The 16,532-nt window shown below is 34.2% G+C and overlaps 1 protein-coding gene across 1 annotated transcript; it reads left to right on the top strand.

The window, feature by feature from the left end:
* The first annotated feature begins 7,477 nt into the window (after positions 1-7,477).
* Positions 7,478-13,137, top strand: LOC131625806 (polyamine oxidase 2-like). Its single transcript, XM_058896638.1, has 10 exons — positions 7,478-7,919; positions 8,761-8,876; positions 9,889-9,977; positions 10,088-10,201; positions 10,343-10,430; positions 10,701-10,786; positions 10,880-10,982; positions 11,791-11,888; positions 11,979-12,408; positions 12,519-13,137. The coding sequence occupies exons 1-10, from the start codon at positions 7,880-7,882 to the stop codon at positions 12,825-12,827; spliced, it is 1,473 nt and encodes a 490-aa protein (XP_058752621.1). The 5' UTR covers positions 7,478-7,879; the 3' UTR covers positions 12,828-13,137.
* The last annotated feature ends 3,395 nt before the right edge of the window (positions 13,138-16,532 follow it).

A 16,532-nucleotide genomic window follows, 5' to 3' on the forward strand; every position in this document is an offset into this window, starting at 1 on the left:
TGTTTGATTCGAAAGATTGAGATATTCAAGAGGTGTACTCCTCTTGTCACTCAATCTCTTGATTAAGAGAAGTTCTTTAGAAATTTTTTAATTAATATGTTTTAATCCAAAAGATCATGGTATTCAAGAGGTGTTCACCAATTGTCACTCAATCTTTTGGTATGGTTAAGAAAAGGTTTTTGAAAAGAAGAAACTTGACGTTGGATCGAGAAAAAATTATTTGTAACCACTTGGCGTTGGACCAAGGCTTATTGACTTTTGGATCGAGAGATTAATCTAATGTTTTTTTTTTGGAGTTTTTTGATATAAAGGGAAAAGAAATATTTACGTAAAATATTTTTGAGTTTTTTGTTATAAAATCTAATTAATCTATTTTCTTAATTTCATGAAATAAGAAACAAACAATTATTAAAGAAAATATAAGACATTAGAAATAAAAAGCTAGTGGAGGTAATGCATTGAAGGCTAGGGTGAAGGATGAAAATCGATTGGGCTTAGGTAAATAAGCCCAAACTAAAGTCAGGACCAAATAAACCCTAAAGACAAATGGGATCCACCTCTCTCAATTCCAAAATCAGTCCTCACGGCCTCTCCCCTCTCTGCTATCTCTTAATTCAACTTGACTAAACAACAAAACATAGAAAATCAAGCATGGCAACGAATATTCATGAATTGAAAGAGAAACCAATCAATCAAGCATCCACAAATTAGTAATTAAGCAGGTAAACATTCCAGGATTCATGAGTCAAAAATACAAACAACAACATCAAAACAGAATCGCAAAAACAAAGAAGACGAGGCTACCGTAATTGAAGGTTTCGACGGCTTCAGCTATGCTTTGATCCACGGAGACTTCTTCCTTTCAGCTTTTTTGGAAATATGGCTATGCATCCCTGTTTTGGTTTTGTAATTCCCCCTCCCCGAAGCCCCGTAATAGCGTAGGACTTTATTTTCTACTTTTATTTTCTGCTGATATAACTGTTAGAAATTAATAGGATTGTATGGTGTAACACCCCATGATTTCAGTTTATTAATTTAATTAAGATTTAAATTAAATAATTGGAATTTAGTATTTTTTAATCGGAAAATGATGGAATAAAGGCTATTGGGCTTATGGTGTGGTGACAGTAAAAGAGGGGTGCTATTTAGTTAGGCCTTTTACTAAGTTGTGGTTATTTTATTTTATGTTATTTTTCATAAAATAAGAAAAAAAAGGAACCATTTGGGGAGAAAAGAAGAACACGTGAAAAGAGCAAGAGAAGAGAAAGAGGCAAGAACGTGAAACCGGAAGGAGAGCATTCAAGAAATTCATCGAGGTAAGGGGGGACTCTTCCTTTTAGTATCTCTTATGTGATCTTAGGTGATAGGTAGATTGATGTATGGTTTGGTTCAATTAGATATTGGGATTGTTAGGTTAGGGTGTTATAATTGGATTGAATTGATGATAATTGTGTGAACTAATTGGTTAATAATGATTTTGGATGATGTTTTATGTTGTATAATTGAATGTATGATGATTATATGCCTGTATGTGATGTCTGGATTCGTTTTTGGGTGAAAAGGGAGTGAAATCGCAGGGTCTGTCGCAGACTTGGGGTTTGCTGAAATCGCAGGTCCGCTGAGCAGAGGTCCCAACGTAGTTCGCTCCTGTTTGACGTCGCTTGAGGTCCGCTGAGCGGGGGTCTGAAGGATTTCGCTTCTGTCTTGCTCCGCTGAGCGAACCTTGCTGTGTGTGAATTTTTCCAAACTTCAAAATAACGTATCTTTTGATCTGTGTATCATTTCTTAGTGCCGTTTTGGGCGTTGTGCAAGTAATTAAATGTTTTATATGATGAATGATGAATATTGGTATTAGCCGACTTTATTTCCTTAAAAACTAGATTTAATTACTTGATGAGAATTGAACATTGTGTGTATATGAGATAGGTGTGACAATGTGTTTGATGTGATGATGAATTGGTTGTGATTTGTTATTATGATTGTGATGGATGCATGACTATTTGAATGATGTTGAAAACATGTACATGCTTATTCGGTGATGTGGTGTTGAGATGAGTTGTTCATCGTGATTCGGTGTGTTTTAAGTATGTTATTTGTGTTTCATTCATTCATATGCATTGATGTTGGATCCCGGTGATGTTTGGATCGTTGGTTGACATATTTCCCATTGTGTGGAAATTGTGTCGGTGGGCCGTATCTCGATGAGGCGTAGATCGGTTAGGTGGATTGATTCCACGGTTTATTGGTACCACATGCATAGTGTCAGTTGTGTCATATGCATTCTGTCATAATATGATTGTATGGATTTCTGTAGTATGTGTTGTAATCTATTATTGTGTGAATTAATAATGGATGTGAATCTGAATATGTATAATTGGGTGAACGGTATATTATGATGCTTGTTGCTTATGAATTGCATAATATTTACTAATTGAGAATGAGACTCACCCTTACATGTTGTCATTTTCAGATTGAGGAGTAGCGGCATTAGTGCTTGGTGAGGATGACTCATAGAGTTTATCCGTTTATGTTGGGTCGTGTCGGTCATGCTCTGATCTGTAACACTGGGGAACGATAGTTATAGAGTTTTTCTGAAATTAATCTACTTTATTGGTGTTGAATTATGATTCCATTGGATGTATTTGATAATGTTTCTTATTCCGCTGTGATAAACATAATTACGATTTGGTGAACCGTTTCCTGATGAAACATGACTTGACCATGATTGGTTTATTTATTTTATATAATTGTGGCACCCTTGTGTTTATGTTTTACTCTGATATAATTGTTTAAAAATTGCCGCGGGGTTTAGAAGGGTGTTACATATGGCAAGACTAAAATCAACCTAGAATAACCCTAATTTTCATGATTAAATTAATCAATCACTTTTTGTTCACACACTCACCTTTAAGGTAATCTCTCTTATGCTGCCTTTCGATTAAATAGTCAAGTCCCTCGAATGTAGGGATACCTTAGCTTGTTGCCTTCGATTCAAAAATCATCATAAAGATCATAGTCCCTTCAATGTTGCCTACAACATAAATGATCTCGTCCCTCGAGTTGCCTTCGATAAATGATGATAGTCCCTTCAATTACTAAGGTATCCTTACTTGTTGCCTTTATGACTATTCGCATCCAATTCATAGACTTCCTACCCTCTTTATGATATGGATAACCCTATGACTATACGATGACCCTCGATATCCAGAATACATCCAACTAAAAAACTTCCCACTAACTAATGGTGCGGATAGTCTCTTTCCCTTAAACGAAAGATTTAAAGAACAAGAAAGACATTAAACTTAGGGTGGGTAGTTCTTAATTGCTTGCTCAATTCAAATCAAAGTTTCAAATGCTTTTCACACCTTCTTTTCCAAACTTTTTTCAAAGACTACACTTTGTATACATCTGTACAAAGATCATTACAAAGTTAAAGCTCTTTTCAAAAATGTTTTTCTAAACACACACGATACTCTTCAAACAATTCAAACAAAAACAAGTGAGCTAAGCAATTAAGAGCCCATGGATAACCATGGATACAAAGGGTGCTAATACCTTTCCTTTGTATAACCTACCCCCTGAACTCAAAATCTTTTAAAGGTCTTTTCTGTTCTTTTAAACCTTTCCTAAAATTGGATAAAATAAAAGCTGGTGGCGACTCTTGCTATCCGCAACATTTTAAAAGTCAGTTCTCCCAGCGTATTACAAACACCTTTACTTAAGCACTTTGCCCCTCCACGACTCGTGGTTGATGGGCTATGTACATAATATTGAGTGTTGACGGTGGCATTATTATTTTTTGGAAAAATACCCTTTTTCGTCCCTTAACTATCACTCGGGGTCCATTTTGGTCCCTCAATTTTTAAAATGTTTAAATAATTCCTTTATCTTTTAAAATGGTCTCACATAAGTCCTTTCCGTCTATTTCACGGAAACAGCCGTTTGTAGTTGCTAGCGTGGCATATGACGTGGAGCTTCTTCTCCTTCATTAAAAGGTATTTTACAGAATGTGACGTAAACCAAATTTGAACAAATTGGGGGCTAGGGTTTCTAGAGTAACAACCATCGTGAGAAGAAATTAGGGGCTGCAAGGGTTTTCGAAAAATCCAGAGCAATGAAATCATCCACTTCTTCTTCATCTATGTTACAAGGAAGCCATGAAAGTTTGAACTCCCAGCTTTGTACGATGTTAAATCTGCCATGGAAACCAGTTTGCTATTGTGGAGATAAGGCCATTCTACGAAGGGCAAAGACGGCTAAGAGTTTTGGAAGACAATTTTGGGGGTGTCCTCATTTTAAGGTACGTTATTTGTTCAAAGAGTGTTGGTTTTTTAGATTTATGAAATGGAACATGAATGTCTGTGACATGTAGGGACCTGTGCATCCTGGGTGTGGGTTTTTCGAGTGGTTCTTCGAAGAATTTGAAGATAATAATGGGCAAATTATGATGGTTAGGTTGGTAAAGCTTGGAAAGAATATTGAACACATACAAGGGGAGGTTGTCAAAATGAGATTGTCAACTGAAGAAATAAGGAAAGAGACTGATCAGATACAAAGGCAATTGAACAAGATGATGAATTTTGGAAAATGTTGTAGCTTGATGATTGTCATAATTTTGTTTGTTACCTGTTTTTTTAAGGTTTAGGTAATGTGTTAGTGAAGGACTATCAGTTTGTCTAGTTATCTGTACTTGTTCTATATCAGTTTTATGAACAAATTGAAATCAGTTTGTTGTGTATAACTCTCACCCTCACTTTGTCATTCTTTGTGAACCTCATATTTCTCCCACTTTAAACAGCATATGACGTTATAGCTTCCTTGAAGTCATCCTTTGACCTAAAGTACACTCCAACTTCCCATTTGTAATATGCCATGTCCTTCTTCACATTGAACATTGGGTAACTCTTCTTTCTAACATCACCTTCTTCATTATCACATCCACTTTCAAGTTCCTCACTATCATTTTCTATTTCCATTTCCAAACCATCATTATCCAATTTTTGTTTGCTTTGTTCCCCCTCTAAATCTTCAAGAAGATCATCCAAATCTTCTTACTCTAAATCATCAAAACCATCAGATGAATCATCAAATCCCACTTCTATAGCACTCTCATAATTTTCATTAGCACTATCATCTCCACTATCAGTAGTAGACCCATCATTCACCTCACCCACATTGTCCTCATCCCTCACAATATTGACCTCTTCCCTCACAACATTCCCTTCATCCTCCACAACATTGCCCTCTTCCCTTACAAAATTTCCTTCATCCCTCACCACACTGCCCTCTTCCCTCATAACATTCCCTTCATCCCTCACAACATTGCCTTCATCCCTCGCAACATTAGCTTCCTACTGACCAACCACTTCCTCCTAAATTTTTTAATTAACTCTTCTTCCTCATGTGCAATATCATCCTTATCCCTCACAACATTGTCTTCATCCCTCACAACATTCCCTTCTTCTGCTTCTATAGGCATATCACAAAATTTTGGCTCAGCTACTGTGTGTTGAATATATAAGTCAACCCTTAAATGAACCCTGTAAAGATTAGCTATATCTAAGGCTCCTTTATCATCAACTAATTCAAGCATGCCAAAGGTAGGATCTCTGTACCAAATTCTCTCAAACTCTCTATAACCTAACTCCTTAAGAACACCAACAAATTCAAAATAACCCCACATGTCTGCATCTATTCTCAACTTTGCAATGTCTCCTCCTTCATACTGACCATTGTCAATATCAACGAGTTCACCACTATGGTAAATGGTTAAATTCAGAAACTCGTCCATTACACCTGAAGCAAAACAAACCCTAAATAAAAATCTTGTTTTAAAAAGCTTAAATCAGAATGAACAAACCCTAAAAATAACAATCCCTAATTTACGAACGGACCCTAAATACGAACGAACCCTAAAAAGTACCCAACAAAGAGCGCAACATTACCAAGAATCACAACCATTTAGGGTTATAAATGACAAACCTGTGGTGATTCAGTGGTGTCAATCCTCGCTCTTCCTTTCGATTGCAATCTACAAATGGTCTTGTTCCCAAAGTTTCTTGAACCTTTTCGTATTTAGGAGATGCTAAGTGTGGAAATGAGACTTTGTGGAAATGAGACTTTGTGGAAATGAGACTTGAAGAATAGAAACATATAATAGTGTATTATCCACATCAACATTCATACAGGCCACGTAGATAATAAAAACTTAAGACAACTAACGGAATCAAACAGAAGGATAAACGTGAGACCATTTTAAGAGATAAAGGAGTTATTTGAACTTTTTAAAAATTGAGGGACCAAATGGACCCCGAGTAAAAGTTAAGGGACGAAAAAAAGTATTTTGCCTTTTTTTTATTGATGATGTTAAATTAAGGATGAAATTGACTAATTTTTAAAAGTACCTTCTAATATCAAATTGACTATTTTGTTGACTATGAGTTTGAGATTGAGAGAGTTTATTCATCATATTGTATTTTTGAATTTTTTTAAGAAAATGAAAGTTGAGATATTTTTTTAAAGAAAATGAAGGTTGAAATATTTTTTATAACACAACTTGAATATATTCATTTTTTAAAAAAAAACAATTGAATAATTCGTCTTAGAATATCTCAAATCATAATTTATTTGTTTTTTCTAATCTAAATTCAAACTCAACTAAATAGTTTATCCAATAAATTCAATTCAAAGTTAACATATTGGTTAAATAAAAATAACTTTTGAAAATTCAAATATAACTGTGGAGTTTTAAATTTGATTTTAGATGACGAGGGAATACCTAATAATATGATTAGGGATGTATGAGTTAGATAACACAATTAATCAAAACTAAAACTTGCCGTTTTATCTAATCTGAAATCAAGTTCAAGTTCAACAAAATAGATTTCTAACCAATTTAATGCGATATACATGTATTAATTTTCTTGGGCTAAAACCAGCCTAAACTTTATAGTATTTCTTTTGACTCAATTTTTATATTTTCATTGAAAAAATTTAGATACAATTATTTAGGTATGGATCATTTTCCAATAAAAATACGACAAATATACTTAAATATTATTTAACGAGTGAAAATAGAAAAAATTTACATAGGTGTAACAGAAAATTATATTTTTATTAAAAAATAATAAAAATCACACCTAAAAAATTATAACTAAATCTTCTCCTATTTTTATTTAAATAATTGAAATATCAACCGAAAATCCGCGTATATAAAAAATTAACACACATGTTCTTGATTGGAAAAATAAAACACTTTTCCTTCCAACTGCAACAACAAAAAGTACACCCATCTTGAGTCACAACAAATACGCCCATCTTATAGAAAAATAAATAATACAACACTATCCACGTTTCAAAATATCAAAAAAGTAAACAGCGTGACATCACGCGCTCCAAAGAGCGTCACGATACTGGCCGGTTCAATTCAGGTACGTGACAAACCAGTTCTATAAATGTGACGCCAAATTTCATCGCTACATCACAATTCATCTTTTCTCTCTCTGCAATCACCTTATTCTAGAATTTTCCTTTCTTTCCACCCATTTTTTCTCGGAGCCTTTTCCATCTCACCAAACACCGACAAAAAGCTTCCCCGATCTCGCTAAATCGCGATTCCGTCGTTGATTTCTTCAATTCGACTCTGAATCGACTCAGAAATCTATAAACCACTGCGTGAAATAGTGGTTGAAGTAGTTGGAAGAAAAATCCAGCTGTATGAACTGGTTCGGAAATCTGGATTTATCGCCGAACTTGAATTTCAATCACTTTGTTAATTGTTTGCTGGATTTTTCCCTCCATTTTTCTCCTCAATCGCTCTGTTTGTTCAGAAAACGGTTATTAACAGATTGTAACAGTAATCAAGAATCTTATTCTCAATATGGAGTCAGGAAATAAGAGTAACCCCAAATTAACCAGAGGTTTGCTTTTCATACTATTAATTAATTAATTAATTAATTAATAACATATATAAATATATATATTTCTATTATTGTGTATGCATTATTTTTTTATTTATATCTATTTTAATTTCGTTTAGTTGTCGGTGCCTAACATTTATATATACTAGACAAAATAAATAAAAATAATAATAATAGTGATAGTAATATTTGTGGTTTAAATTAACTACAGACTATTATTGAATGAAAAATGTACTTGTAAACAGTTTATTTATTGGATTTTAGGATAAAACTGATATTATTTTGTTAGTTTGTGGTGTGTTTTTATTATTATATTATTATATGCTTTTTATTTATTTTGTTTGAAAGTTATTGTTTGAAAAAATATGTCTAGTCTAAGTCATAACATGTGACACGTGCATGCGTTTTTTATTTGTTTATTGATAGAGATTTATTTTAATTATGAAGTAAATGTACAAATTAGTCTAAGTCCAGTTTGAGATCTTTGAATAGATTATTTTTTTTTATTCTAATATGAGTTGTTTTTTTATTGTTATAATAATTATAATTATAATAAAACTGTTTTCTGAAAAATAGTGTCATCACAAGAGAATTGTGGTGGGAAACAATTTTCTTTTTTTGAAAACGTACACGTTTAGATTAATTAATATATGTAGTTTTAGTAAACTTTAATCTTTTTTAATTTAAGTTAATCAAACGGATTGACTTGTCTCTCAAAGAAATGATGATGAAAAGGTTCTCTTAGTCAAAAAGTGTGTGCAAATTTGATTTTATTTTTAATTGGGTATTTAGTATTTACTAATATGGTTTGTTTTGTTTTGTTTTCCTTTTATTTTTGTAGCTCTTTGCTATGGAAATGTTAGCAGTGAGCAGGAGAGGTCACCATCTGTTATTGTCATTGGTGGTGGTATGGCTGGGATTGCTGCTGCAAGGGCACTTCAAGATGCTTCTATTCAGGTATTTGAGATAAATAATTAGATTTTTGAGTTCAAAATTTAAACAATCCTTGCTGAAGTAGAATAATACTCTGTTATGAATAACTGAAATGGCTTATATTGCATGTACTGATTAACAAAGATTTAGAGATTAATGAGTTGGGTAGAGAGATAATATATTATAGATCATTATGTTGTCGTTTTAACTTGTAGCCTATCTCACATAGTGCCATAAGGCTTGGTTAAATGGTTGTCTGCATCGAAGCTCGTAATGGTTCTGGGGAAATGAGGGGGCTATATTTTTGCCCTTCACTTTAGTCAAGTAAAACTATACATTATGGAGACTAGAATTCCTCAATTCCATGAGAGGAAGTCAAGAATACATGTAATAATTGACTATATAGTGTCACATGTTAGCGCAATGTTGTGTTACATGTTATGACTTAGACTAAACAGAAACATTTAGCGCAATGTTGTGTTATAGACATACTGAGATGCTTCTTGTTTGAAGCTTGAACTTTTACAATGAAAATATTAATAGGAGTTATTTTTTGTTTAGTTTTTCTGCTTCAGCTAACCTCGACAATAATTCATTATGTTTGCTTCAGTAATGTAATTAGTGAAATGGCTATATACTTTTGAAAAGAACATTTATGCTTGGCATTGTGTCACAGAGTTGCTTCTTATTTAAAAATAGGGAAAATTTATTTTTTTGAGGAACCTGACAGTAATTAATTGTGAAATGGACATACATATTTTTGTAGCACATGGTTTGTATCCTCTCCATTGTCTTTCTCTTTATTTTATTGAGGAACCTGACAGTAATTATTTGTGTTTGCATGATTTCCTCAATAATGAAGTCGTGAACTGGCAATATAATTTATTTTTATTCATTAAAAAAACCATTTATGCAAAGCACTGCGTTGTCTCTTATTTGATTTTGGACTTGCATTTTTGTAACCTGTTGTCAGTTAATATGCATCTTCAGAGTCAGGGTACTAAATGGTGCTTTATTTTTTTAAATTTTTGGTCAGGTTGTTCTCTTAGAGTCTAGGGAAAGACTTGGTGGCAGAATTCACACGGATTACTCATTTGGCTTTCCTGTTGACCTGGGAGCATCATGGTAAAGCTTGTTATTCTCTTTGTATTCTAATGTATTTGAATCTTGATGAGAATATGCAATTTTTTCCATATATTTTGTACTTAAAAAATGGCACACTCTTTCTGTTTCAGGTTGCATGGAGTTTCCAAAGAGAATCCACTCGCTTCAGTGATTGGGAGGCTGGGTCTACCCCTTTACCGTACTAGTGGGGATAACTCTGTGCTCTATGATCATGATCTGGAAAGGTAGGTACATTGGTTTTGGTGTTATATTAGTTTGCAAGTTCTGCTACACTTGCATAAAGATATTAGTTTTCTAGTTGTTATGCAAGGGAGAAGTTATTATAAGTTAGTTCTTTTTTATTAAAAATCGTTACCTTCTTTCAGTTATGCACTTTTTGATAAGGACGGGACTCAAGTTCCCCAAGAATTGGTAACAAAAGTTGGTGAAGTATTTGAGACAATTTTACTCGAGGTAAGTAATTATCTCAAATGTTCTTTTAGTTATTTGGTTTACCACAAATAATTGTTAGATTTTAGGGTGTTAACATAGTTGGGATTTCTGTACCATATAGTGGTGCCTTTGCACTTCATTTCTGTTTTGATAAAATCAGTTATTTGGTTTAACTACTGAAATGCATTACTACAATATAAATCAAATTTTCCAGATTATCACTTTTAATGTTTGATTCTACTTGTTCTCATAGTGAGAAACCTCTGAAATATTATCCTTTGTTAAATGCAGACAAATAAAGTAAGAAATGAATTCAGTAAAGACATGTCCATACAGCGTGGTCTTTCAATTGTGTTTGAACGGAAGCCAGAATTAAGGTTATCAATGCGTAAACTTAAATTTCCTTGACACTATGACTGCTTTGGTTTTAAGCTGTAGTAAAATGATATGATTTCCACTCTCAAGTGCAGGTTGGAGGGGCTTGCCCATAAGGTACTTCAGTGGTATTTATGCAGAATGGAGGGCTGGTTTGCTGCTGATTCTGATACAATTTCACTGAATGGCTGGGACCAGGTAATTTGAAGAAATCAACTTGAAGATATTAATCTTGTGTTACCTATTAAGTTCCCCCTGCCCCACCTTAACTTATGCACTAAATGATCTACTCTCTTTGGTGTTACATACAGGTAGCTCCTGTAGTGAAAGAAATAATTTGTAAAGTCGTCTCATAGCCAGGTGCATGAGTCTTCAACATGCAGCCTTTCTATGACCGATAATCATGTAAATGTGTTGCTTGATCTACTCATGTAGGAGTATGCATCTTATTGAAATATAGAGAGACCACTTCTGGAGATAAAAATGACCATTTTGTTGTTATGCAAGAAATGAATAAGTCAAACATGGGTAAATTTCATTTATGTTTAGACAAACAATAATCACACCGGAAGGGAGGGGATATACGGATGGGATTGGGGCGAGGGACTCAAGGAGTGGAGTTATAAGAATGTTGAGGGTTCAATCTCTACCCCAAGCATAATCTTAATGATACTAACATCTGCTGTTTCAAAATAATAAAAAAGTGACACAGGGGGCGTGTATTATGACCTGTCATGCAACCACGCCCCTTGCCATGTGGTTGTATGACAGGGAAATGCTGAACTCGGTATTATGGTTGTAGGGTTTTCTTTTTAATGAAAATGATTCTTCCTTTTGCATAGGCCTTTCCTAAAGAACATTAGAAAAGACTGCTTATTAAACTAAATTGACCTAGATTGACCCTAGTTACAGCATATTGCAAGAAAATTCTTAACCAACACAAGCATTTTTCTTTTGAATGTATCTTGCTTTCATATCTTATACCTCTTTGAATATGTTCTGACAGGAAGTACTTCTCCCCGGTGGTCATGGTCTTATGGTCAGGGGCTACTTGCCTGTTATAAATACCCTAGCCAAGGGTCTTGATATTCGCCTAGGGCACAGGTATATCCGTTAGAATATTTGATTTGAAACTTTATGTCATGTTATGTTGCTCAATTTAATTTACTGGCATTAAAAATTCCCCCTTTTCAGGGTCACAAAAGTTGTTCGGAGATACAACGGCGTAAAAGTGACAGTGGAAAATGGGAAAACATTTATTGCTGATGCTGCTATAATTGCTGTCCCTCTTGGTGTCCTTAAATCAAATAGGATATCATTTGAGCCAAAGCTCCCAGACTGGAAAGAAGCTGCCATTGCTGAACTTGGAGTTGGACTAGAGAACAAAATTATTCTACATTTTGAGAATGTATTTTGGCCTAATGTAGAGTTCTTGGGAGTAGTTGCAGATACATCTTATGGATGTAGCTATTTCCTCAATCTCCACAAGGCTGCAAGTCATCCTGTCCTTGTTTACATGCCTTCAGGGCGGCTCGCCAAAGACATTGAAAAAATGTCTGATGAAGCAGCTGCCAACTTTGCTTTCATGCAACTCAAGAAGATCCTTCCCGAGGCTTCTTCACCGGTAACCACGCTATTTCACTTTTGAAACCCTAGAAAAATTAACGCTTCAATACTTTATTCATTCATTAGTCATACATAAGATTTGATTGGTAATTTGTTTCTACCCTGCAGATTCAGTATCTTGTGTCACGGTGGGGCTCGGATATAAACTCACTAGGTTCATATAGCTATGATCAAGTAGGGAAACCACACGAACTGTACGAGAGGCTACGGGTTCCAGTAGATAACCTTTTCTTTGCAGGGGAAGCAACAAGTATGAGCTATCCTGGGTCTGTCCATGGTGCATATTCCACTGGAATGATGGCAGCTGAAGATTGCAGGATGCGTGTACTTGAGCGATATGGAGAACTGGACTTGTTTCAACCAGTAATGGGAGAAATGGCTTCCTTAACTATCCCACTTCAGATATCTCGTATGTAACCATCATATCATCTTTGATCACCCCTACTAATGGCATTAGTCATCATTTTCGAATAGCAACTATTTAGGCATTAGCATCTAAGTAAATGTCTGTTGTGAAGTCATATTGTATTGTGGTTTGTATGTCCGTAGTTAATGTTGTGAAAAACTGGTAATATATGAATATTTTGTGGAGTCTGTGCACCTCTATAGTTTATATAAGTTAGTCTGAAAAATGGAAGATGTGCATCTTCGTTTGAAGAAGCCTATGCATATCCACCAATATATTTTGATAATAAAGATCCCTTGTACATTTTTCTAGTATTTTAAATTACCTTTTCAATCTCACCTAAAATTATTGTTTGGACTAGCTACTTTTGTTTACTGACTCAGATTTCAATACTTATTTTTATATAGGGAAAAGATATTTGTACATTGTTTTTTACACTTACACTGTATGTGTATGCATACAATCTACTAGTTTAATTTTTTTAAAATAATTTATTCAACTTTGTTTTTTGTGCAAAGCTGGAAAAGGATTTTGCTTATGCGGTGTATATAAAAGCAGTGTAAGAATAGCATAACTGTTTTATATAAAGGGTGAAATTTTATGTCATAGTTGATTCACTTTATAGAGATTCGAAAAAGTTTTACGTTTCTCGTCTAAGCATGATTTAACATTTGGTAGTATTATTTAAAATTAATATATGGTGTTTTTATTTATTTATTTATTATAATATCTTGAAATATATTTTCTTACAGTTACTTAATGTTTTAGGATTGTTGGGTTACATGTATAGTTTATGCCTGTTAACATGTTGGTTTATTAACAGCTTCATTACAGAAGTAAAAAAATTGACAAAATTGACAGCACAAAAGTAAATCTTAACATGCTTTATTTATGTAAAATTTTCAATTTTAAAAAATATATCAAGTTTGTATACGAAAGGATACATCAAGTTTGTGTACATAACCTTTCAATTTAAAAATTATCAAAGTATATAAAGTTTTACAGAGAGTTGCAACTCAAGAAAAAATCTAATTGAATTGTAGACGAAAGGAAAAATCAAAAGTCGTCTAATTTATATGGAAAAATTCGAATTCATTTTGTGTGAAAACTTTGGCATCTTGACACTGTAATCACAAACGTGAAGTTAACATGCTTATGTGAAATTGGTTTAAATTTAGGTAAATTTTTAGATACTCATGATAAATTTGAGTACCAATACCTTTATACAAATTGATTTAGATGTATCATTGAATGATAATATTTGATTGGACAACGGTACTGTTACCTAACTAAGTTTGATGCTATCACTAACGTGGCTACTGCACTTAGGCCAAACGTAAATTGCGTGTCAAGTAATTCATGCTAAAAAATACACTGAAATGGAAATTATGGTTAGGTAACATGGATTTTTAGTTTGGTAAATGGGGTAACTAAAGAGATGCACTCCTAAGTACTGTTTATTTGTGTCTTGTGCGTGTGTTTGTGTGTGCAAAATAGTGAAATCCGAACCTCAATGACCGAAGTCACCGAACAGCTCATGATGTGTTTGTTTGTAATTTTCTTTAATAGATGAGAGATTGATAGACAAGAGAAGTATATATGAAATATGTTACTTCTCTTTTTTGGCAAAACAGTGAAATAGAAGAGAGAACAAATTCAATGGATCTCAAGTTTTTTATTCTTCACTGCAAAATAGAAACAAAAGAAAAGAGAATGACGTGTCATATATTTCTTCCGATTAATACCCCATACGTTAATATTGATACTTATACACAAACAAAATGGCACAATCAATTAATTATAATGTTTTTTAATCAACTAACTAATTAATATAAATGATAAATAATTAACTTAAACTGTTAGTAAAATTTTCTCATTACCATGTAGGAAAGGTCAAGAATCAAGATGGACCACTTACTATTTATGAAGAAATTGGAATTATCGGTGTTTAGTTCCGTAAAGCCAGATTCTAGGTCTAATGAAGAATGAAAGTTTGAACATCTATACATATGTGGTTTATGAGGGTTACCCCTATGACAGGAATTGGTCGGGCATTGAAGTCAAAGAAGTTGACTCCGCGTTTTATTGGACCATTCCAAATTTCTGAAAGAGTGGGAGAAGTGGCATATCGTGTCGCTTTACCGCCGATGCTTGCAAACTTGCACGATGTGTTTCATGTGTCTCAGTTGAGGAAATACATTTCGGACCCGTCCCATGTGATCCAAGTAGATGATGTACAGGTGAAAGACAACTTAACAGTTGAGGCTTTACCTGTGAGGATTGAAGATCGAAGGCTGAAGCAATTGCGTGGCAAGGAAATAGCTTTAGTCAGAGTAGATTGGGGAGGACCGACTGAAGGAAATGTTACCTGGGAGCTAGAGAGCCAGATGAAGGATTCTTATCCAGAGCTCTTTATCTGAGGTATGTTTTCGAAGACGAAAACTCTTTTAGTGGGGGAGAGTTGTAACACCCGCATAATTCTAATATTAATTTAAATTGGAATATTGAATTAATAATTAGAATTATTAAGGATTCTGTGAAAATAATGGTTTATGGCATTTGGGCCATGTGAGAAATAGTAAAAGAAGGGGGTGTGATATAGGAAGGCCCTTTACTAATTTTATTATTATTTTCATAAAATAATTAGAATTGGGAAGGAAAGAATAGAACGTGAAAAGAGAGAAGTTGGAACACGAAGAACGTGAAAGAGGAACAAAGAGGAAGAGACCAAAGATCAAGAATTTGGCTAAGGTAAGGGGGGACTCTTCCAATTATCATCTCTTATTGTGATTATAGATGAATAGCATATGAATAGTTGTGTTGTTGAGTCAATTCGGTTTGCATGTCAGAGTTAGGTTTTGGGTCCTAAGAATTGGTTTAGATTTTGGGGTTTTAATGTGAGGATGGATATGTGATGATAGATTAATCTGTATGAATGAATCCTATGAATGAAAACGTGTAAATGGACTGTTTTAGACTCAAAATCGTGATCTGGTATGAGTAGAAACGAGTGAGAATTGGACTGTTACGAAACTGCTGAATTCTGGGCATTTTTCTGGTTTTTCGCGTATGGAACAGTGTCATACGCGTATGGGATGAAGTCATACGCGTATGAGGGACGTTCCCCGAGGGCTATACGCGTATGATACGCTGCTGCTCTGTCCCAAAATACACTGTACTGGCTATTTGCGTATGAGGAGCGTATGAGGACGCTCATACACGTATGGAAAATTTAAAAGAGGAAATTGATTCTGGTGATATGCGTATGGCGAGGCTGATACCCGTATGAGGTTGCTTCTAGGCAAAATCTGGTCCTGGTGATACGCGTATGGTACGCGTATGGACAAAAGGTGATACGCGTATGGATTGGTGATACGCGTATGGCTTCTGTATGTGAAATTTCTGTTTTGTGATTCTTCTGGAAAGTTCTATGATGCGTAACTTTCGATCTGTAGGCCTTTTTGTGTGTTGTTTGAGAATGATTAAACCTTGTGATGTAATTTGTGGTTTACTGATAATTGATTATATTGAATGATGTTAATGTATATATGAACATGCTTAATAATGATGATGATGATGAAATGAGTATAGATGATGCTACTCATAGAATGGAGATGATGAAAGTATGTGATATATATGTCTGCATGCATTCATAAACACTGATGAGGGCTGAATCCTAGATGAAGAGAGGCTTCAGTGAATGGCAGAATTCCCAT

This window comes from Vicia villosa, unplaced genomic scaffold (assembly GCF_029867415.1).
Source record: "Vicia villosa cultivar HV-30 ecotype Madison, WI unplaced genomic scaffold, Vvil1.0 ctg.000238F_1_1_3, whole genome shotgun sequence".
Taxonomy (NCBI): domain Eukaryota; kingdom Viridiplantae; phylum Streptophyta; class Magnoliopsida; order Fabales; family Fabaceae; genus Vicia; species Vicia villosa.